This window comes from Nyctereutes procyonoides, unplaced genomic scaffold (assembly GCF_905146905.1).
Source record: "Nyctereutes procyonoides isolate TBG_1078 unplaced genomic scaffold, NYPRO_anot_genome, whole genome shotgun sequence".
Taxonomy (NCBI): Eukaryota; Metazoa; Chordata; class Mammalia; order Carnivora; family Canidae; genus Nyctereutes; species Nyctereutes procyonoides.
This window is the reverse complement of record NW_026575030.1, coordinates 16,068,212-16,092,010: the sequence shown is the minus strand read 5'-3', so window position 1 is coordinate 16,092,010 and position 23,799 is coordinate 16,068,212. Positions and strand designations below refer to the sequence as shown.

At 38.4% G+C, this 23,799-nt stretch overlaps 1 protein-coding gene across 6 annotated transcripts in view; it reads left to right on the top strand.

Annotated features, from left to right (window-relative positions):
* SAP130 (Sin3A associated protein 130) overlaps window positions 1–23,799 on the top strand; it is an 83,386-nt gene that overhangs the window by 5,703 nt on the left and 53,884 nt on the right. For 4 of the 6 annotated variants that reach the window (XM_055316505.1, XM_055316503.1, XM_055316509.1 and 1 more), the window contains exons 3-10: window positions 5,764–5,999; window positions 6,720–6,878; window positions 8,040–8,151; window positions 9,201–9,325; window positions 10,936–11,060; window positions 22,839–22,986; window positions 23,139–23,229; window positions 23,427–23,531. In XM_055316505.1, coding sequence (XP_055172480.1) covers window positions 5,764–5,999; window positions 6,720–6,878; window positions 8,040–8,151; window positions 9,201–9,325; window positions 10,936–11,060; window positions 22,839–22,986; window positions 23,139–23,229; window positions 23,427–23,531 — 1,101 coding nt within the window. The remainder of the gene's footprint in view (window positions 1–5,763; window positions 6,000–6,719; window positions 6,879–8,039; window positions 8,152–9,200; window positions 9,326–10,935; window positions 11,061–22,838; window positions 22,987–23,138; window positions 23,230–23,426; window positions 23,532–23,799) is intronic. The other 2 variants (XM_055316507.1, XM_055316506.1) reach the window with 2 other exon arrangements.

The following is a 23,799-nucleotide window of genomic DNA, read 5'->3' as shown; positions in this document are numbered from 1 at the left end:
AGCAACAGGTATATTATACATTATCAAAATTCAAAATATCTACTCTTCAGAAGACACTATTAACAAAATAAAAAGGCAAGCCACAAATTGAGAAGATGGATGCAATAAATATATCTGCAGAGGATTTATATCCTGAATATACAAAGAACTCTTATAACTCAGTAGCTTTTGCTATGTAAGACAACCTGATTTTTTTTTTTTTTTTAGGATTTCATTCATTTATTCATGAGAGACACAGAGGGAAAGGCAGAGACACAGGCAGAGGGAGAAGCAGGCTCCATACAGGGAGCCCAATGCAGGACTCGATCCCAGGACTCTGGGATTATACCCTGAGCCGAAGGCAGATGCTTAACCACTGAGCCACCCAGGCATCCCTGATTTTTTTTTTTAATGGGCAAAATATTTGAATAGACACATCACCAAAGATGCTATCTGAATGTCCAGTAAGCACATATGAGATACTTAGTAATATTAGTCTTCAGATCAATGCAAATTGAAACCACAAAATAGTACACATCCAGTGGAATGACTAAAATTAAAAGACCAATAATACCAAGTTTGATGTGTTTGTGGAACAAGTAGAATTCATACATTGTTGATGAGAATGCCAGATAATCTAGACACTTTAGGAAAGGATTTGGCAGTATCTTATAAAGTTAAATATAAACTTAACCATACAACCCAGCAACTTGTTCCTAGATATTTACCCAAGATAAATATGTCCAAAGACCCATACTTCAGTGTTCATAGAAACCGTATTCGTAACAGCCAAAAACTGGAAACAACCCAGGAATTATTAGCTGGTGACTTAAGTTTGGTTTATATGTACAGTGGAATACAATTCAACATTAAAAAGAAACTGCTAGCATATAGAGCAACATAGATGAAACTCAAAAATATTAATACAGTTAACCCTTGAATAACCCGGGGGTTGGGGTCACTGACCCTCTTTGCAGTCAGGAATTTGAGTATAACTTTGACTTCCCAGAAACTTAACTACTAATAGCCTACTGTTGAATAGAAGCCTTACTGATAAACAATCAATCCATATTTATATTTTTATCTGTATTATATGCTATATTTTTATAATAAGCCAGAGAAAAGAATTTAAGAAAAGCATAGAAAAACAGTTTATAGCAATGTACTGTATTTATCCAAAAAAAATCCACATATGAGTGGAGCCATGTAATTGAAACCGACATTGTTCCAGAGTCAACTGTACTAAGAGAAGGAAGCAGACATGAAGGACCACATATTGTACTCTGGTGCTTGGGTGGCTCAGTTAGTTGAGCGTCCAACTCTTGGTTCTAGCATAAATGGTGGTCTCAGCGTCTTGGGATCAAGACCCACCTTGAGCTAAGCAAAGAATCTGCTTAGAATTTTTTTTCTCTCTCTCTTTTTCTCTCTCTCTCTCAGATAAATAAGTAAATCTTGGGATCCCTGGGTGGTGCAGTGGTTTGGCGCCTGTCTTTGGCCCGGGGCGCGATCCTGGAGACCCAGGATCAAATCCCCACGTCGGGCTCCCGGTGCATGGAGCCTGCTTCTCCCTCTGCCTGTGTCTCTGCCTCTCTCTCTCTCTCTCTGTGTGTGACTACCATAAATAAATAAAAATTAAAAAAAAAATAAATAAAAAATAAGTAAATCTTTAAAAAAACAAAGGACCACATATTGTATGATTCTGTTTGTATGAAATTCCAGAAAACACAAAACTATAGTCCTAGAAAGCAGATGAATGGTTTTTAAGGGATAGGAGGGTGGGAGGAGGGAGGGAATTGCCTGCAAAGGGGTATGAATGAACCAATGAGAATAATGGAAAATGTATTATGATTGTACTGTATTGTGATTATACTTCTGTATAGTTTTTTTTTTAGAGCGGGTAGGGACAGAGGGAGAGGAGACTCCATACCCAGCATGGAGTCTGATACAGGGCATGATCTCACGACCCTTAGATCAATGACCTGAACTGAAATCAAGAGTCAGGTGCTTAACTGACTGAGCCACACAAGAGCCCCGTAGTACTGTTTACTTTTATGAATTTTATGTAATTGTGTATAAAGGGTTAGTGGATTTTTATGTAACTTGTACCTCAGTAAAGCTGATGGACTAAAAAAATGGACAAAAGACAAACATACTTCGCAAAGGAAGATATGTATATATGAATGGCCTGTGATCCTATTAAAGAATTTCAACATCACTAGTCATCATGGAAATTCTAATTAAAACCACAATGAGAGACCCACTATATACCCACTAGAATATCTGTGTATCAAGAATTGTGAGGATGAAGAGCTGCTAGAACACTAATACACTGGTTGATGGGAATATAACATGGTAGAACACTTTGGAAGTGGTTAATTAATTGGTTTGACCCAACCAGTCTGCTCTTAGGTTGTTGGTAAGAAAGTTAAAAATACTCTTGTTGAACTCTCCACTCTTAGAATAGCCATTTTATTGTATGTAAATTGTATATCAGTGAAGTAGTTTTATTTGTTTGTTTTGATTCCAAGTTTTTTAAAAAATTCTAGTTAGTTAACATATCAGGTAATACTGGTTTCAGGTGTACAATTTAGTGATTCATCACTTAAATATAACAACTTGTGCTCCTCACAAATGCCCTTCTTAATACCTGTAACCCATAAAGTGGTTTTAAAAATCAAAATTAAAAAAAAATCTGAATGACTAGGGAGAAAAATCAGTATATAACAAAATGTAAGACATACGTCAGTCTTTTCATTCAGCACATGTACTTTCAGAAATTTTCATAAGGAAATCATTGAACAAGAGCTCGAAGTACATATGGATTTTTATCCCAGAGTTGTTGATACTAGCAAAAAAAAATTGGAAATAACCTAAAAACCCATCAGTGATAATGCTTTAAAAAGCTATAGTTGGGATCCCTGGGTGTTGCAGCGGTTTGGCGCCTGCCTTTGGCCCGGGGCGCGATCCTGGAGACCCGGGATCGAATCCCACGTTGTGCTCCCGGTGCATGGAGCCTGCTTCTCCCTCTGCCTGTGTCTCTGCCTCTCTCTCTTTCTCTCTCACTGTGTGCCTATCATAAATAAATAAAATTTAAAAAAAAATTAAAAAGCTATAGTTGGGGTACGTGGGTGGCTTAATTGATTAAGCATCTGTCTGTTGATCTTACCTCAGGTCTTGATCTCCGGTCATGATTTCAAGCTACGAGCTAGGCTCCACGCTGGGCTTGGGGGCATACTTTAAAACAAAACAAAACTACAGTATTTCTATGCAATGGAATTTCAATTAGCATTTTTTTAATGATGTAGTGTATATTCAGTATTACTCAGCAGTTTCAGTTCTGGGTGTTTATCCAATAGAAATGGTAAATAGTTCATCAAAAGACTATATGGGAATATTACTAGCACTACTATTCATATAAAGCAAAAAACTAAAAACTATTGTAATGCTTATCAATAGTAAAATGGGTAATTTGTGATTGATTCCCACAATGACCTGCTATTACTGACATTGAAAAATCTGTAGCTCATGCAGTGACATACATGGATCTCATACCTATTAGTGAAAGAAGCAAGATACAAAAGGGTACGTTGCTATGAGTCTATTTATATAAAGTTCAAAAATAAATAATGGTAATCTGTGGTGCTAGGAGTTAGGATAGTGAGTACCCTTGGAAGGGATAGTGAGTGGAATCCAGCAAAACAGAAGGCTTCTGGGGAATGTTTTGCATCTTAAGCTGGGTGTTGGTTACTTAGGTATATTCAGTTTGTGTAAGTTCATTGAGCTGTACAATTAACATTTGTGCACTTTATGAAAATTACAGTTCAGTGAAAAGCTATATAAATAAAACCCACCCAAAATTAAAGAGGTGAGAAGTAACTGAAGGCTTTATCAACATACTAACTAACACTTGGTGCCTTTGGGGAATAGACTTCGGGAGCAGGTTTATTTTCTTCAGTTTTACGGACTCTTGAACTTTTTATGTAAGTATAATCTCTATGTTTAGAAAGTGGTTAATATTATTTTGGGGAAATGATAGACAAGTATGAGATAATACTTTCACAAACTGTTTCATTAAATTAGGTCCTTGATTTTTTAACTTAGATTTTAAATAGGTTACATGTTCTCATGGTCCAGAAATCCCAAAGAAAGTGTACAGTGTTGGGATCCCTGGGTGGCTCAGCAGTTTAGTGCCTGCCTTCTCCTCCCCGGGCATGATCCTGGAGTCCTGGGATCAAGTCCCACAAAAGGCTCCCTGCATGTGTCTCTGCCTCTCTTGCTCTCTCTCTCTCTGTGTCTCTCATGAATAAATAAATAAAATCTTAAAAAGAAAAAGTGTACAGTGAAAAGTATCTCTTATCCCTGTTAGAATCCACTTTCTTTCCCATCAAAAAATCAAGATGCTTTGGGAGTTATGTTTCTACATAAGAAAATAAACAAACACATGTTTGTGTGTATTTCATTACTTTTTCACTATTTTTCACCTTGGTTTTTCATCTATATAAGATATTTTTGCATAATGCTCACTATCATGAGATACCTAAAAAGCTTCCTTGTTCTATTCTTATAAGTTGCATGGTGGTCTGTTATGGGAGTATAACATAATTTATAAAGATAGCAAGTCTCCTGTTGATAGACATGTAGGTTTTAAAACTTCCTTTATAGGAATAAAAATGGTGAAACAAATAATCTTGTACGCAAGTCATTTTACACATATGCCATGTATCTATAGGATATATTCCCGTAAGTGGAATTGTTGAGTTTCAAAGGCTGTGTACATTGTAATAATGATGGATATTTCCATGTTGGCTTTGTAGGACATTTGTTTTGAAAACCTACATGTTCTTGGACTTAAGAATTATATTTAGAGGCACCTAGGTGGCTCAGTTGGTTAACTGTCTGACTTTGGCTCGGGTCATGACCCCAGGGTCCTCGAGTTTACACTCGGTGGGGAATCTGCTTCTCCCTCTCATGCATACTTGTGCCGTCTCTCTCACAAGTAAATAAATAAAGTCTTTTAAAAAATTGTATTTAGGGGGATGCCTGGGTGGCTCAGTGGTTGAGCTTCTGCCTTTGTTTGGCTCAGGGCATGATCGAGTCCCACATTGGGCTCTCGGCGGGGAGCCTGCTTTTCCTTCTGCCTGTGTCTGCCTCTCTCTGTGTGTCTCTCATGAATAAATAAATAACATCTTTTTAAAAATTAAAAATTAAATAAATTATATTTAAATTATCATTTTAATGTTAGGGGTTTTTTTGTGTTTTTTTTTTAAAGATTTTATTTATTCATGAGAGCCAGAAACATAGGCAGAGGGAGAAGCAGGCTCCCTGCAAGGAACCCAGCGCAGGACTTGATCCTGGACCCCAGGATCATGCCCTGAGCCAAAGGCAGATGCTCAACCGCTCAGCCACCCAACCATCCCTAATGTTAGGTTCTTATAACTTTTTAAATAAATGTCTTAAATGAAAGTGTCATATTTTTTATTGCTCTTTCAACTGTTTGAGTTCATTTTAGATAGTTATCAGGCCCTTTGTTCATAGGAGTGGAAAAGCTACAATATCCAAAAAAAAGGCCTGTGTTCCATGGGTGCGGCTCTTGGGTTTGATATCTGTTGGAGAACCTAATGCCCAAATTCTCCTTAAGAAAATCTCACAAGGAAATAGCCACTTTATCAACCCTGAAATTTACCTGTATGCCAATGCCACTCTTGTATGTGCTGTGTAATTCATTAATATTAATTAATATTGGAAGCATATGACATGCTATTTCTCCCTTTCTGTCCTTACTAGTCAATGATGAATCTAGTCGAGAGGCTGAAGTCACTGCCAGGGAGCACATGGGTTCCAGCAGCTCCCTACAGTCCCGAGAAGAGAAGCAAGAGCCTGTTGTGGTAAGGCCCTATCCACAGGTGCAGATGTTGTCTACACACCATGCTGTTGCATCGGGCACACCCGTCACAGTGACAGCCCCACCAGCACATCTGACGCCAGCAGTGCCACTCTCCTTTTCGGAGGGACTTATGAAGGTAATGGAGAGGTTTTAAATTTCACATTAAACCACAGCTAAAAAGACTGGCTAATAATCTTCCTGACAATTTTCACAAAGTCTTAGGCCATATCCAGGATCTTAGTGTTTTCTTTTTGACCCACCAGTATAGCTCTTCTCTGTCACTTAGAGCTCTGCTATTCTGCAGTGCCTAGTCTTGTGCCGCTGGGCAGTTGGCATCACAGGATCTTTTCTAGTGTCCATTTTGACATTGATTTTATTCAAGTTATGGGCATGCTAACTCAGATTTTATCTTGGAGTGGCACTCTTCTCCAAAATTTTGTTTTAAAACTTGGTAATACGGGGGTATCCGAAAATATTGCCTTGTATTTTACTTCGTAGCTACGTTTCAGTTACTGGGAGTTTTATTTACTTCCACCCAAACTTAGGATGCAGAACTGTATAGAAGAAAGAATGTGGGCTGTGAGCCATACGATCTGGGCCTTGGTCCCAGTTCCAATTTTTACGGTCTGTGTGGCTTTGAGCAGGTGACATAGCCTTGCTTTGTATGTTTCCTCATCTGTAACATGGAAATGCCAGTACTTCAATGGAAAAGCTGTGATGCTAAGAGATAAAATATATAAGGCTTCTAGATCTCTCCTGGTGTTCTCCAGGTTTGATTTGTGTACTTTTAACTATAGAATGAATGCATCACTCATAAAAAGCTATTGATATGTTTCGTGTGGTTTTCTGTTTGCAGCCGCCCCCGAAGCCCACCATGCCTAGCCGTCCCATTGCTCCTGCTCCACCTTCTACCTTGTCACTTCCCCCCAAGGTTCCAGGGCAGGTTACCGTTACCATGGAGAGTAGCATCCCTCAAGCTTCAGCCATTCCTGTGGCAACAATCAGTGGACAACAGGTTTTTTTCCTCTTAATTTGCTGATTTTCAAACAGAGATGCCAAACTGTTGATCATTATTTATTGAATGCCAGCAGTACATTGGGCACTGTACTAAGTAAAAAATTAAATGGTCACTGATCTCTGCAAGGGGGAGATAGTAGGTTTGAGAGAGAAGGCTGTTTACAGGGAGTAAAACTAACATGCACTGCACAGTGGTGTTTGTCATTTGGCTAGTATGTATGGAGCATCTGCTGTGTGTGAGGCACTGCCTTTGGTGTGAGATAAAAATCTAGATAAGATAGTCTGTGTCCTTGAGTGGTCAGAGTCCAGTTTTGTGGGATTGAGAATAGCCTCATGGCAGTAGTGCTTCTCTAGAATTTTCTCTGCGGAGAATGAATGTGTATCCTGGGCGCCTAGCAGGTTCCGTCAAGCAGCTTGTCAGTCATGAACACTTATTTTGTAGTTTCATGATTTAACTTTAATTTTTTCCTGAAATTCTGCTCCTACTCCACAATATGTATATGTTTTATTTAAATATTTTGAATTACTGAGTAAAAAAACCTGAATCTAAAACCTTTCCCTTCAAGTTTTCAAGAAAAAGTTGGTATTCCAAGAAGACATACTATGTTTTCTTCCTTTTTTCATACTGCTGAGTACTTCCAGAAGTACTGGAACCCCCACCTGGGAATGGTGTCAGGCCTGGGAACATGTGAGAGGGGACATCTAAGCAGGGAGCTGAAGAACTCATAGCGGAGTACCTGCTGGCTGCTAATTGCCATTTACTTAGAAGTCCTGCATAGCATAAAGGATGGATGAATGCAGTAGCATGTAAAGGAAATAGAATAGGGAAAAATAAGCTTTTGGCCACGGCAGAGAAAACAAGTGTGAAAGACTAATATTGAAGATGAGAGTGTCCCAAAGTGGGCAGTCATATGTGTCCATCTGTTAGAGACCTAACACAAGCTAGCCAGCTAGCCTTGAGGCATTGGAGGGCCCTCACAGTCACTACATGCCTGCTGGCATAGGTCATCATGCATATGTTGTGTATCCTTTCCCTTGGGATTCTCACTGCCTAAAAGGAACAACCCACAGTTGGAGGCAGCTGACCTAGAAGCAATGGCTAAGCATCAATGGCTAAAACCAAGCACATGAAAATAATATTACATTCTGTCTCTTGCAGGGGCATCCCAGTAACCTGCATCACATCATGACCACAAATGTACAGATGTCTATTATCCGCAGCAATGCTCCTGGTCCCCCTCTTCACATCGGAGCTTCCCATTTACCTCGAGGTAAAGACTGCACAAATTGTTAAAATGTGATGGCAAATATAAGTTTGGTAAGAGATTTTTGTTACCATTAACAAAAAATATTTCTAGAATCATCTTATTAAAGTGACAGGACAACAGAAATAAGACACATTTTGAGCACGGTCTAGTACGCGAATTATAGTTGTATTTCAACAAGTGCGTGTATGTTTGTGTGTGTATGTAAACTTAAAGGTATGTGTAAACTTAAAGCAGTTCAAATTTTAATATGGTCTAAGGATTGTCCTGTATAGTGAGGAACTCCTCAAAGCTATGATAGTCCAAAATGGTCTGCATTATTAATAAGAAAGTCAGAAATACAAATATGGATTATTCTTAAAGTTTATTAATAACAGTTACTCAAGTAACGTAGCTGTAAGATGAATTTATTCTTACAATTAAGTTCTAATAGGTAGTCAAATATTAAACTGAGTTTTCTCAACTACTTGATCAGAAATTGTAGCCTTCTATTGGTGATTGTAAAATCATCTTTGGGAAAATCAGGCTCATAAGTACAAAACCAGGTTTACTTGGTCATAACATAATTCAGTTTTTCTCGGAGTGAAGTTCATAAGAGTGTCTGTGTTAGGTCAAAACTACTTTTGTGAAAATACTGAGACATCATTTGCCTGTTGTACCATGTTGACTTCGCACTGACGATACAAAGGCAGTGAACCCTCACCAGTGGTTACAGTGCTGGAGCCTTGGCCTAAATGAAGGCAGTGGCACCACACTGTGCTATTCAATGTGCTTCGCTTCTACATACTTGCAGTTAAAAAAGCAGCATCCAGTTTTGTTTAAGAATGTCCTTGAAGAAGCAGCACAGATTATTAATTTTATCAAATCATAACCCTTGAGTGCACATATTCCTCATTATCTATGTAAGGGAAGGAAAGCATATATATAACACCTTAGCTACACTACTTGACATACTGAGGTCTAGAAACTATTCACACTATTTCCCTAGAGCATATAACTGGACCTGTGTAAATTGTGAGCCCAGAAGCCATACTAATGAAAAAAATTTTTTCCAGGTGCAGCTGCTGCTGCTGTGATGTCCAGTTCTAAAGTAACCACAGTCCTGAGGCCGACTTCCCAGTTGCCAAATGCTGCTACAGCTCAACCAGCAGTGCAGCACATCATTCACCAACCAATCCAGGCATGTTGGGTTGTGGGTGGTCACCTAGCAAGTATTAAGTGCCTACTCTGAATTCCTGACTCTGTTAGAGCGTAGGAGAGTCCTTTGACCCTAAGTGACTTTTGATCCAAGATATCAAGAAGGTTGAGTTATATACAGTGTGATGTAATCAGCCATAGGGATTTAGAAGAGTGGTGGTAAGGGAAGCTTTCTCTGGGATGGATGTGGTAACAGGGATTCAGAGAAGTGAGAGGCAGTGAAAGGGAGCAAAACTGAACAGTGGTGAGGAAGACTGGTGGCAAAATATACAGTGTTTACTAGAGGCAAGCCAAAACTGAGAGGTTTTCATTCAGATCAGGATTTATGAGCCTCTACATATTTTGTGCACATTTTTATGCATGTGTATGCTTTTCAAGCAAAAGACCATGTGTCTTTCAACCTTTTTTTCAAGGAAATCTATGGCCTCAGTACTACTGAGGTATAGTGTATGATGAGGTGACATTGTGATGTCTCTAAATCCAGAGCTCTAAGATACAGAGTATGAATTTGATTTTGTACCCAGCAGAGAACCACCAAGTTTTTTGAACACAGTAACATACAATTAGGGAAATATCCTTGAAAGACTAATGTAGCTGAATCACAGATAGGAGATGAAAATTCAGATATTTTGGGGGCCAGACTAGTAACAGCTAGGTTTAAGACAATAAGGAAAGCTGCTGAGTAGGACATGGGGTAGTACATGCCCAGCCTAGAGTTTTCAATTTAAAACAAAATAAGAGACCTTGCTGGCTAACAAAACACATTTGGAGATTCATTAAGCCCCTGGAGTATAAATGGTATACAGAAAGGATGGGAGAAAGAACCAGGACAAGGAGTTCACTAAAGATAGTATGATGATCCTCCTGTGAGACAACAGACTGTAACAGTAGGCATGGCAGGTTAGAAAGTTTGGAAGTGAGAGGCAGATCCAGAATGGGCAGCATTTGCAAATTTAACTGTATCAGAGTAAAAAAAAGGGACTATTCAGGAGGGTTCACATGATTAAAAGAACCAATGGTGGACAAGTAGGTGAAGCCCAGGGTGAAACTCATTTGTCTGGTGAATATTTTACACACAGATGTAGTATAGGGGAAGGTAAGAGAAGTATATCCATGTGAAAACAGCCAGAGAGCATCTGGGCACCCTGAATCTTCCACAGGCAAATGCTGTTTTTTGTGTTTGCTAACTTAGAGTGCCTGAGAGCCAGCATTTCCATCCAGCGACTGATAGTCCCACGTGGAAAGGGCTGGGTTGTGTGTTAGAGTGTCTCTACCAGAACTAACAAATCTGTGGGCATAGAATGAAGGGTTGGATCCCAACTCCTATTAATAGGACAAAATGTTACATCCAGTCCTTTTTAGAAAGGAGGAATTTATACAGTGCAACCAGTCAAAATAGGATATTTTATGATAATTCTGCTTGTTGGATGAAAAGAGAATTCCTTAATCAGAATGTTGAGAATTTACTTTCATTCAGACATAAACATTCTTGTTTGAAGGCTCAAGTTTCAAATTATACTTTAAGTGTTTGACTTACTGTATTTTATTTTGCTTTTAGTTTTAAATGAAGTATTTTTTCTCTTCTCTTGGTAGTCTCGTCCACCTGTGACCACCTCTAATACCATCCCACCTGCTGTGGTAGCAACTGTCTCAGCCACGAGAGCTCAGTCTCCAGTCATTACTACAACCGCAGCACATGCTACTGATTCAGCACTTAGGTATATTTGGGGGTTTGAAGATCAGGGTCTCCTCTTCCCTTTTTCTGTTCTTTTCCTTTCCTTCCTTTCATTTAGCTCAGTAAATATTTATTGAGTACTTTTTATAAGCTATGTGTAGTATTCTAGGTGCTGGAGTTAAAGCAGTAAACAACCAGAAATTCCTGCCCTCTTAGAGTTTCCTTTCTTAGGGGCTAGAGCCATACAAATAAAAGTTTTGGGATGCCTGGGTGGCTCAGTGGTTGAGTATCTGCCTTTGGCTCAAGGTGTGATCCTGAGTCCAGGGATCGAGTCCCACATCGGGCTTCCTGTGAGGAGCCTGCTTCTCCCTCTATGTCTCTGCCTCTTTCTCTCTGTGTCTCTTATGAATGAATGAATGAATGAATGAATGAATGAATGAATAAATAAATAAATAAATAAATAAATAAATAAATAAATCTAAAAAAAGTTTTAGATGGTGAAAACTATTTTGGGGAAGAATTAGATTTGGAGTGACAGGGTTGGCAGTATAGGCTTACTGTTTTCTGTAAGGTGATCTGGGAGGGCTGTTGTTAACTATAGATTGGAGCAGAAAAGTGAAAGATGTAATGAAGTGAGCCATGTGGCTGTGTGGGATAAGAGCATTCTAAGCAGTGGGAACAATAAGCGTTTAAAGGCCCTGAGACAGGAGTGTGTTTACCATATATTAGAAGAAGCAAGGGGCGAATGGAGAGCAACAAGAGATTATTTTAGGAGGTAATGGGGTCTTCAGATCACTTAGGGGCTGACGAAGCCCTCTGTAGGTTTAGACTTTGCAGGGGTGCAATCAATGGGAAGCTTAAGTAGAGTTTTGGGCATAGCTGTGTCATAATCTGTAGTTTTAGCTAGGTCAGCCTGGCTGCTGTGGAGAGGCAAAATTAGAAATGGAGAGATGGTTTAAAAGGGTATGCAGGAATCCAGAAGAGATCATTGCTGGAGATGGAAAGACATGGTTAGATTCAGAATAAAGTTTTGAAGTTGGTTGAGGATTTATTTCAGAGGAATTATGTAGGGGCAATGAGAGAACAAGAAGAGTCAGGATTCTGGCCCTACTAGTTGGCCTGTGTAGCTAGAAAGATGGAGTTGCAGTAACTTGAGATGAGGAACAGTGGGAGGAGTAGGGTTTGGGGAGTAATTCAGACTGGTTTTGGGCTTTGGAAGCTTGTACTGACTTCTGAGCACCCAAGTGGAGACACTGAGATTGGTAAATAAATGAATTTGAAGTCCAGGGAAGAGTTCTGAAGGAGATAATTTTAGAAAGACTGTATAGATGGGGAAGAGGTTTATGAGAGATAAAAATGTCTCTCAGATGGGAGAGCTGGAGGGGGAAGGAGTATTCTCAGAGGAGAACCCAGATTCATTAGAAAAGAGAGGTAAAGGATATATTTAGAGAAGAGAATTGAGGATGTAGGGGATTTTGCTAAATGTAAAATGTAAGTCCAGAGGCTGCACTGGAAGGGTTGGGTGTCTGAAAAGGAAGAGATCTACAGAGCCATACAGGGATAAAGTCTGGTTGATGAGGAGTGATCTGTGATACTTCTTAGAAATGACCAAATTGGGTGAAGACATAATGGTGTTTGTCCTTCTGATCCCAAGCCATATTGTGGTAAGGCTGCGAAAGTTGGGAGGTGCAGTGGGATGTGAGTCTTGCCAGAAGGTCTTTCTTGCTTCAGGCATTTGGTTATGTGGTGCATTTGGCAAAATAAACAAGTGATTCACTGAACAAAAGGGGTGTAGTAGGCATGGAGCCTAACGCTGTCAGACTAGAGACCATCCATAAGTTTGAATTGCCAGCTGGAGGCAGGCAGGACCAAGTGGTAAGGAAGAGGGAGTATAGATGACTCCCTGTTTTTTTCCTTGACCAAGTAAATAAAAAGGAAGTAAGGGAAGAAAATAAATTTTAGAAAGAATGTTGACTTTTGGGATACTGAGTTTATCCATCAAGGGTCAGCAGGTGGTTGAAGAGATGCCATTGCCAGAGATAATGGGTTTGGAAAGTCCATCAGCCTGTGGGCTCTAGTTAAAGTTTTGAGGTATCTGAGTCTCTGAGGGGGAATGAATAGAGTAAGAAGAGAGTCTGGAAGAGAACTCTGAAGGAAGTAATTTTTGACTGCAGAAGTGTACCTAGGACTTATATTTAACCATATTAGCTCTATCATTCACTAGTTGTGTGATGTCAGGCACATTTCTCAACTTTCCTGATCTTTGGTCTCCTTTTCAGTAAGATGAGGACACTGTATATTGCCTGAGGTACAAAGAGATACAACAGCCCAACATAAGATACTGTGTATTTGTTTTAATTTTGTTACCTCCATATATTTAGATGGTATGAGAAAACTCAAAAGTTATGAATGTAAAAAAAAAAAGTTATGAATGTATATACAGTGAAACAAGTTTTTTTTTAACCATGTGATCAAAGTATCTTTTCCAGTGTATTCAGTTTTTAATAAAAAATGGATGTTGAATTTTGTCAAATCTATTTTTAATGTAGTGGTAGTCATTACTCTGGGCGTTAGAAATATATTAAACAGACAAAAATCCTAATGACCAGATGATTTTTCTACTTAAATCTATAACAATGATAAATTTCTAATATCTAGCTCCCTTTGAATTCTGGAGCCAAAAAGTTTAAATAGACCAATTTTCATTGGAGAAATGGAAGAAAATTTCAAAGTCTTATCTCCTGAAAAGCACCAGGCCCAGACAGTTTCATTGAATTCTACCAGACTCAAAGACCAGATAAACCAATGATAATTAAATTGGTTCAAGGCATAGAAACAAAGGAAAGTTCCCCCAAAAAGTTAAGTGATCTTACTCTTTGTGTTAAATGGAGTAATCCTTTCTGCCAGTTTTTTGATCATTTTTTGTTGTTCATTACTTGATTGAATGAAATATATTTTTCCATTACTTATCTTTAAGAAGGACTTACAGGACCAGTATTTTGAGTTTTCACATGTTTAAAATCATTTTGCGTGGGTATCATTATACTTAAGCAGTAGTTTAGCTAATAATCCTTTTGGTTTCTCTGTTCTTTCTGTAGGTACTTTATTACTATTTTTCTTCTACCTTCTAGAACTGGATAAGTTTAAGGCCAGCCTAATTTTTTTTTTAACCCCTAAAAAGATCTTGATATTTTTGCCTGATTGCCTAAGATTCTTTATTTTTGAATTTCAGTGACCTGGCATGTGTTTTGTAGTGACCATTATATATCATTTTGTTCTGAAACATGGTGTACCTTTTTAATCTGCAGCATGAAACTATATTTATGAATTGTATCTTTATATGTTCATTTTGTTCCATTTTAGTGAGGGGGTACACAATGTACTTGTTGGATTTCTTTTTTTTTGCATGACTTCCTTATCTAATCTTTAATAACTTTTTCCTTTTTAATTCTGCTTAATTTTTTCACAGTCTTCTCTGTTTCTTCCTGAATTTCCAGCATTGTCTGTCATGCTCTACTTTTAGTTTTGCCTTCATTCCTGACCCAGCTGGATATTTTCTTGTTTCTCTCTTGATCTGTGCCTGTTTATTTTGTTTCCTTCTGTTGTCTTGTCATTATGTCCTGTAAGCTTTTACATCTTTGCTTTGTGTTTTCATTTCATGGAAGTAGTTATCTCATTAAGTTTTTCTCATGCATGGTACAATTTTCATCTGCTTAGTGAGAGTTTCTAGTGAACTTCCCCTTATTCTGTCCACCATTTTTCTTGTAGCATCATAAAATAGATCTTGCTTGTGCTGGTTGCTTTCTGAGCACTCATCTTTGATTGGAGTTAAACTTACTCTGCATCAGCTATTTGTAATTGGTTCTTGTAGGCTAGGCTGTGTACCAAGTTAGGGGAAATTTTCCTAATGACTTAGGATACTGTGTGGTTTTTTTTTTTTTTTCGCTATACTTTCCTCCTACCAGTGAAGATAGACTGCCTAGATGGCAATTTCTGTCTTCCCTGGGTCTCATCACAGGCTAGATTTTTATTATTTTTATTTGTTTGGGTTTGTTTCTTACTGTTTTTTATTTTTTTTTATTTTTTTTAAAATTTTTATTTATTTATGATAGTCACACACACAGAGAGAGAGAGAGAGAGAGAGAGGCAGAGACACAGGCAGAGGGAGAAGCAGGCTCCATGCACCGGGAGCCCCACGTGGGACTCGATCCGGGGTCTCCAGGATCACGCCCTGGGCCAAAGGCAGGCGCCAAACCGCTGCGTCACCCAGGGATCCCTTGTTTTTTAAAGGAAACTCTGCACCTAACGTGAGGCTTAAACTCATGACCCTGAGATCAAGAGTCACGTGCTCTACCCACTGAGCCAGCCAGGTGCCCCTCACCACAATCTGTTTTTCACATGGTGCTTATCTGTATGTGTGGTTCCTACTTCAGCCCTACATCACTGATTCTTGGATATTGGAACCAGTCTGTGTCTAGGTCCTGCTTCACTGACAGTTCCTAATGTTACAAACAAAAGCTTTTGGTTTTCTGTGTCAGTGTGTTCCTCACTTTGGAGAATTATACTTGACTTGATTTTGCCCCTTAAATTATAGCTGCAGAGATGCTATCTGCATTGGTTCCTATGTCCCTCTTTGGATGTCACTGTGCTTGGCAATTCTGCTACATCTTCTGTGGTTTGAGGTTTCAGATATCTCTTAGTGTAGCCAAAGATGGAGACTGCATTCCTTTTTGTTTTGCTACTGTTTGTGAGAGTAAGAGAAAATCCCAAACCGGCGGTCTTTGCCTGCAGTACTTTTGTCCTTGCTCTAAAGAAGTAAAACTTCTTTGACTTCTTGAGATCCAGCTCAACCCTGGAGGATAGTCACAAGTTCACTCATTATAAATTAACCCCATATTTTCGTGTTGGTGAAGTTTCTAAATTGAGGCCATCAAGGAAAATCTCATCAGTGTGAGAAAGAGTATACTTAAGACAATAAACTTGGGAGCACTTTCTATCTGACGGACCCTGCTTAATCTCTGATCTTTTTTGGGTAGGGCAGAATTGCCATTATCGATTCAGGTGTATTTTAATGAAAATCCTTTTTTTCCCAGTTGCCCCAGATTTGGCTAGTAAGAACCCCTTCAAACTGGCTTGAGTGTCATTTTGATAACTCCTCTTGGACTTTTGAGTACTTTCTTCTTTTTGGTACATGATAAATGAGGCCATTTTTTATTTTTCTCCTTTCCTAGTCTTGAAATCAGCCATTTCTCCAAAGATTCTTGGTTCTCTTTAGTGGAGAATAGTAATTAGAACCCAAGATCTGGGTGCTAGTGGTACACATTGCTCTTGGGGTATCATTGCCTTTGGACTCTTTCTGTGGACAGAGGTAATCAATATAGTAAACAAAGTCATGTCTTCATACTGATATTTCCAACTGAAATTTAACATTATAGGTTTATTCTTTCTACAGTTTTTTATTTGTACATCCTTTCTCTTACACCTTGTGTGTCCTCAAAACATTAACACATAACTGCTTGAGGTTTGGATCAGTAATGTTAAAAAAAAAAAAGTTTCAAAGTAACAATTCAGAGTCCCAAGTTCACATGTCTTAACTTCTTATTTTCTGTAGATTAAACTAACAATAAGACTGAGTGAAGTTTAAGACACCTTCCCAGTATTTTTTGTCTTCAAACTAGATCCCACTAAATGGAGTAGGAATGTATTCAAAGATCCCTTGAAGTAATTGTTTTCTCTGTGAAATATATAGTAACATTTTCTCTTAATTTACATTCACATATTTCTGAAATATAAATATACTTATATATAAATATAAGTATACAGTGAGGAGAATCACTGTCCTCTCTATCCCTCGGATACCCTTTTCCCACGTTCTTATTCTTTTGTGTTCTAAGATAACCTGTTCCTAGTTTTTTGGTTATCTTTTAAGTGTGTGTTCATTATAATTTAATACATAGTTCAGGATTATTTGTCTAAATTTGTTTTTAATTTAGTACTTCAAGATTAAACTTTTTAAAAAACATGTAAAAAAATTATTTGGTTCAAAAACCAAAGCTATACAAAAAGATGGACTAACAAGTGACCCTGTCTCCACCCAAGTTGCCATCTGCTCTTGGTCAGTCACCATTTTACTATTCCCTGATTTGGTTTCTCAGAGTTTCTTTTTATGAAGTACACACACACACAGATAAACACATACATTTTCTTTGTTTCCATTCTTTTGTTGCATTTATATGTTCTTTTCTGTACCTTGCATTTTTCACTTAATATATTCGGAAGATGACTCCAAGTCAATACTTTTAGCTATGTTGTACCCCAGCTTTATAGATGTACTGATGTACATTTTGGCATATGCTATTGCATGTTTGTGATGGTATACTTTCAAGGTCTGTTTGCAGAAGTGGAATACTAAGCCAAAGAGTAAATGCCTCAATTTCCCTACCTAGAAAATGGCAATGCCTGGGTGGCTCAATCAGTTCAGTGTCTAACTCTTGGTTTTGGCTTAAGTCATTATCTCAGGATCCTGGGTTCAAGCCCTGCATCGGGCTCCATGCTCAGCGAGGAATCTGCTTAATCTCTCTCCCTCTCTGCTCCTCCTGTGCTTGTGCTACATACTTTCTTTCTCTCTCCCTCTCTCAAATAAATGAATAAATCTTTGGGGGAAAAGAGAAAATGGAAATAATATTATCTACCTTACAGGTCATTATAAGGAGTACTTATATATTAATATATGTAAAGGAATTAAAATGTAACATACATTATAGAAACGTTTGGGGTTTTTTTCTATTAAGGGTAAATGAAAGTCAAAAACTACCATGTACTATAGTCTGTGCTGTCAAAAGCACTTTAAAAATGTATTTAAGTACTTAATATATTCTTTTTTTAGGTATTTTCTGTATGAGCCAGACGTCTTCAATAGGAATATGTTTAAGGTGAATTGAGGAGACCCTTTCCTGATGATTTGAATGTTGTCATTATTTTTTGTTATGAGGCTCTTCGAAATTATTTTTATATTTAAGTTCATCTGTCCTAAATTTTGTCATTATCTTAATCATGTATACATGTATCTCTTGGAATGGTTTTTATTGTAAGTGCTGGGTGCAGGTGTCTTACACAGCACTCACTGTGGTCCATGTATTAGGTTGTCAGCTATTAAAACTCTAGTCTCCAAAATGGATTTTTACCTGGTAGAGCTGCAGAGACATCCTCATAACTGCAGTGACAAGTTTATGCATTTGCTCTGTGTCAGCAAATACCCATTCTTCTCATGTTATTCTAAAGTCACCTTTGAAGAGAATGTGAAAGGCATACAGAGAAGCCAGACTGCAAAACAAAGTCCTAATTACTGTTCATTGACTGGACCAGTAGTGGTCAGAATCCTGTTACTTTGAGCAAGGTCTGAGTCTCCATTTGCCACAGGCTGATCCCACAGGGATTGTACCAAATGGTTAACGCTGCAGCATGCATTTGGATTCCCACGACAACTGGTGTAATGGTCATCTTCAGTAATTTTAGGAGCCACAGAAGTACTTGAACTCTCAGTTGTGATAGTAGAGATTCTGGTCAGAAGCAGCCTACCATCTACAGGCTAATCTAGTCCAATAATCTTAACCAGTATGCTACTTCTTAGGTGGTGACTGATAAGGCTAACTGTGGAATAGCCACAGAGCTTGTATTTTTCTTCTTTGTGTTTCTGGATATAACCTTTGGGCATTTATTCATAATAAAAATTGGATTCTACCATAATATGGAGAGAGAAAATGAAACCTAAACAAAATCTCAAAGTGGTCATTTAAATTATCAGGGAACATGCATTCCTCATTCCCACCTTTTTAGAATGATTAGTGGAAGAGGCATAGTAGTCTTAAAATGAGTGACCAAAGGACTTTTTAGGATCATCCAGGTTTTTATGTTTCTAGATTTTTTTTTTTCTGACTTGAGAATATGATGTGAGTCACATAGGGGAAATCTTTCCAGGTCCTTTACATTTTGGGTGAATAGGGAATGGGCCTTTGAAAATGGCTCATTCTGGAAAACATAAAAATCCAGTCTCTAGTAGTAGAGTTCCACCAAGTTGCATAGTTGTATCTAGCCGGTTTTTCACCTTTCCTTTGAATTCGAATGATAAGGCATTTAGTTTTTCTTCAGAGAGAAAACCATCCTTCATTCCATTTGAACACTTTATTCACTGATAATCCTGCCATGTCTGTTTTTAAAGCATTTTGAGAGAGAATCCTTATAATGAAACCATTGCTTAGTTTGGACATGTGCTGTTCCAGTCAAGTTTTTACCCTCAACAACTCAGCTTACCTGTTTCTTCTTTTTAATTTGTATTTGCATGGTTCCAAAACATAAAAGCATAAAAAGGTGTGTAGTAAGGGGTGTCACTCTCTTCTCTGTCCCCCATCCACCATTGTCCAGGTTCCTTCCCTTTTGCCTTTCTAAATTACCTGGTAGTAACTAATTGGATGTCCTTCCAGTGTTCATTAAATATAGTCAGATTCAAATGCAGTTCTTTCTTTTATCCTTTTTACTCAATTAATTCATAAATTCTCTTCACTTTAAATATAACAGCATGTATTGAAAGTTTCCAAAAAAAAAAAAAAAAAAAAGAAAGAAAGAAAGAAAGAAAGAAAGAAAGAAAGAAAGAAAGAAAGAAAGTTTCCCATTTTGAGAACCCAGAAATGGACCCTCAACTCTATGGTCAGCTAATACTTGACAAAGTAGGAAAGAATATCCAATGGAAAAAAGACCTTCAATAAATGGTGCTGGGAAAATTGGATAGCCAAATGCAGAAGAATGAAACTGGACTATTCTCTTACACCATATACAAATATAAACTCAAAAGGGATGGAAGACCTAAATGTGAGACAGGAATCCATCAAAATCCTAGAGGAGAACACAGGCAGCAACCTTTTTGACCTAGGCCACAGCAACTTCTTGTAAGACACGTCTCTTAAAGGCAAGGGAAACAAAGGCAAAAATGAAGTACTGGAACTTAATTACAATAAAAATCTGCACAGCAAAGGAAACCGTCAACAAAACTAAAAGGCAACCTACAGAAAGGGAGAAAATATTTGCAAATGACATATCAGATAAAGGGTTAGTATTCAAGATCTATAAAGAACTTCTCAAACTCAACACCCAAAAACCTCATAATCGAGTCAAGAAATGGGCAGAAGATATGAACAGACATTTCTCCAAAGAAGACATACAAATGGTCAACAGACAAATGAAAAAATGCTCCCCATTTGTCATCAGGGAAATAGAAATCAAACCCACAATGAAATACCACTTTACAACAATTAGAATGGCTAAAATTAAAAAGACAGGAAACAGGGCGGCCCTGGTGGCTCAGCGGTTTAGCGCCACCTTCAGCCCAGGGCATGATCCTGGAGACCCAGGATCGAGTCCCATGTCAGACTCCCTGCATGGAGCCTGTTTCTCCCTCTGTCCGTGTCTCTGCCTCTATCTCTCTCTCTGGTCTCTCGTGAATAAATAAATAAAATCTTAAAAAGAAAAAGACAGGAAACATGTTGGCAAGAATGTGGAGAAAAGGAACATTCCTACACTGTTGGGAATGCAATCTGGTACAGCCACTCTTGAAAGCAGTATGGATGTTCCTCAAAAGTTAAAAATAGAGTTACCTGATGACCCAGCAATTGCACTACTGGGTATTTACCCTGAAGATACAGATGTAGTGAAACGAAGGGCACCTGCACCCCAATGTTCATAGCAGCAATGTCCACAATAGCCAAACTGTGGAAGGAGTCCAGAATGTTCTTCAGATCAATGAATAAAGAAGTTTTACACACACACATATACACAGTGGAAAACTGCTCAGCCATCAGAAGGGATGAAATACCATTTACATTACCATTTACATTGATATGGAGGGAATTATGCTGAAAGAAGTCTGAGAAAGACAATTATGTGGTTTCACTCATATGCAGCATATAAGAAATAGTACAGAGGACCATAAGGGTAAGGAGGGAAAACTGAATAGAAAAAAATCAGGGTCACAAACCATAAGAGACTCTTACCTCTGGGAAACAAACTGAGGGTTGCTGAAGGGGAGGTGAATCAGGGGATGGGGTAACCAGGTAATGAGTATTAAGGAGGGCACGTGATGGGATGAGCACTGGGTGCAGCTGATGAATTATTGAAAACTGAATCTGAAACTAATGATGTGCTATATGTTGGCTAATTGAATTTAAATTTTTTTAAAAAGTTTCCCATTTCATTGTTCTTTTAGTAGCAGTACAGTATATGTGAATGGGTTTGAAGGTGTTTCCAGTACTTTACTATCTTAAGTAAATATTGCAGTGAAAATAACCTTATACTTTAGTCATTATCTGTGTATATAAGAACACGGGTAGGATAAATTCCCGAAAGTAAGTCAGAGAGTATATGCAGTTACACTTTTGATACATACTAGTTGCCTTCCTTTGCTCTCCGTCTGGAATGCTTAGAAGTGCCTGTTTCCTTCCAGCTTGAACAACAGTATGATGTCCATTTTTTGGATTTTTGCCAATCTGATAGGTGGACAGTGACATCTCAGTGTATTTTTTTTTTAAGATTTTATTTATTTATTTATTCATAAGAGACAGAGAGAGGCAGAAACAGGCAGAAGGAGAAGCAGGCTCCATGCAGGGAGCTCGGCGTGGGACTCGATCCCGGGTCTCCAGGATCACGCCCTGGGCCAAAGTTGGTGCTAAACTGCTGAGCCACCTGGGCTGCCTTCAGTGTATTTTAAATTGTACTTCTTTTCCTATGAGTGGGAGTGAGCATTTTTTCTTTGTTAAGGGGCCACTTGTGTTTTCCGTTTAGTGAACTGACTACTCATATCCTTTGTTTTTTTATTGGGCTGTTATTTTTCTCGTTGACTGCAAGGAGCTCCTAGTACATAAAGATTACACTTTCATTTATGAGTATTTTGACCGTGCTTGTAGTGTGTTTTACTTTGTAGGTTTACTTATTTGTTCACAGAGTCAAGTTTTTTTAATCTTTCCTAGCTTTTGAACTTTGAAAGCTTTTGTAGTTAAAAAGCTCTCTTCCACTCTGAAGTTATAAAAGAATTCTTGTCTTTTCTTCATGTACTTTTTAGTTTGCTGTAAAATCATTGATCCTCTTATTTATCCTGGTGTAGTAATGCATGAAGCATGGATCCAATTTTATTTTTTCCAAAGGGTTACATAGGCTTCCCAACATTTATTAAATAGTCCATTCTTCCCCCTCTGACTTGAGGTGCCAACTTTGTCAAAATGTCACTGTTTCATGCCACTGTTGCAATTTCAATAGCTTGCTGCCAGTTAATTTAACATGCTTTCTGTATCGATATCCCTTTTAATCATTAAACAATCATAACTAACTTTTGAAGAAAAAATAGGATATTGGGAGCAGGTTAGTGCTTTGGGGGCCATGGGGTAGGGTGCTGTTAATCAGGATTGTCTGTAATCCTCATAATGTGAAAACCTTAGTGTGTATCTCCAGCTTTGTTTACATAATGAAGCATATAGGCTATAATAATTTTTACTCAGGATTGTCCTAGAGTGTTGGTTAACTACCCTGAGAGTGCTGAAAATGACTTAAGGTTTCATTGATTCGGTTCATGGCACATATTGATACCTTTGAAAATAAGGTTTACAAGACTTTTTAGGAGAGAAACCCGACAAGCCATTTACTTCATTGATTCACTCATGGACCTTACAGACCTAAGAAATAGAACTGTATGACGATGGTCCAAGATAGTAAATGGCCTTGACTGCCTGCATTGTGTCTAGAGGCAAGAGAGAAATCATGTCTTTTCCGTCTTTTTCAGTCGGCCAACTTTGTCTATCCAGCATCCACCATCTGCAGCAATTAGTATTCAGCGTCCTGCCCAGTCACGGGATGTAACAACAAGAATCACACTGCCATCTCACCCTGCGTTAGGGACGCCAAAACAACAGCTACATACCATGGCGCAGGTAAAACCAGAGGTGAAACCGTCTGTGGAGGCTCTGGGTTAAAACCGGAATTGTGCAAAACTTGTGGTGTTGAAGGCAGTAATTGCTCTTAAATTGGACCAAGGTGAGAATGTTCTTACCGATAACTGTGTTGTGGAATGTCTTCCCCACAGAAAACTATCTTCAGTACTGGCACACCAGTAGCCGCAGCAACAGTAGCACCTATTTTGGCAACCAACACCATTCCTTCGGCAACCACGGCCGGTAAGTCAGCAACCCTGCTCTTCCTGCCAGGAAGTGTGAGGCATGAGTGGTAAGCTAATTTTTCATTTCTCAGCTTCAGTCAGAGAAAAAGAATAGGCTAGAAGAATTATCTTTTTCCCAAGAGCTTTTCTCAGGTTTTTGAGAATCTTTAGTGTGTATAGAGGCCATTGTTAAAAACTTTTTTTCTCCCATTTCAGGATCTGTGTCACACACACAAGCACCCACGAGTACAATTGTTACCATGACAATGCCCTCACATTCATCCCATGCTACTGCTGTGACCACCTCAAACATCCCAGTTGGTAAGTGTCCTTCAGCCTTCACAAAGCACTTAAAAGGGATTTTTCAACCCCTCTGACTAGGTCTTCATATAGAGGCCTAGTATTGGGGTGTGTTTTTTTTTAAATTGTTGATTTTCAAAGCAACACTGAATTTCATTTTTAGTATATTTGTCATACAGACTTGGCATTGACCATAGTCGGGAAAAGAGAGCTGAAAGTTAACATTATTTTAACACAACTTTGACTCCTCATTCATCAGATTTTATCTCTCCTATATGTCTTTTAAAGA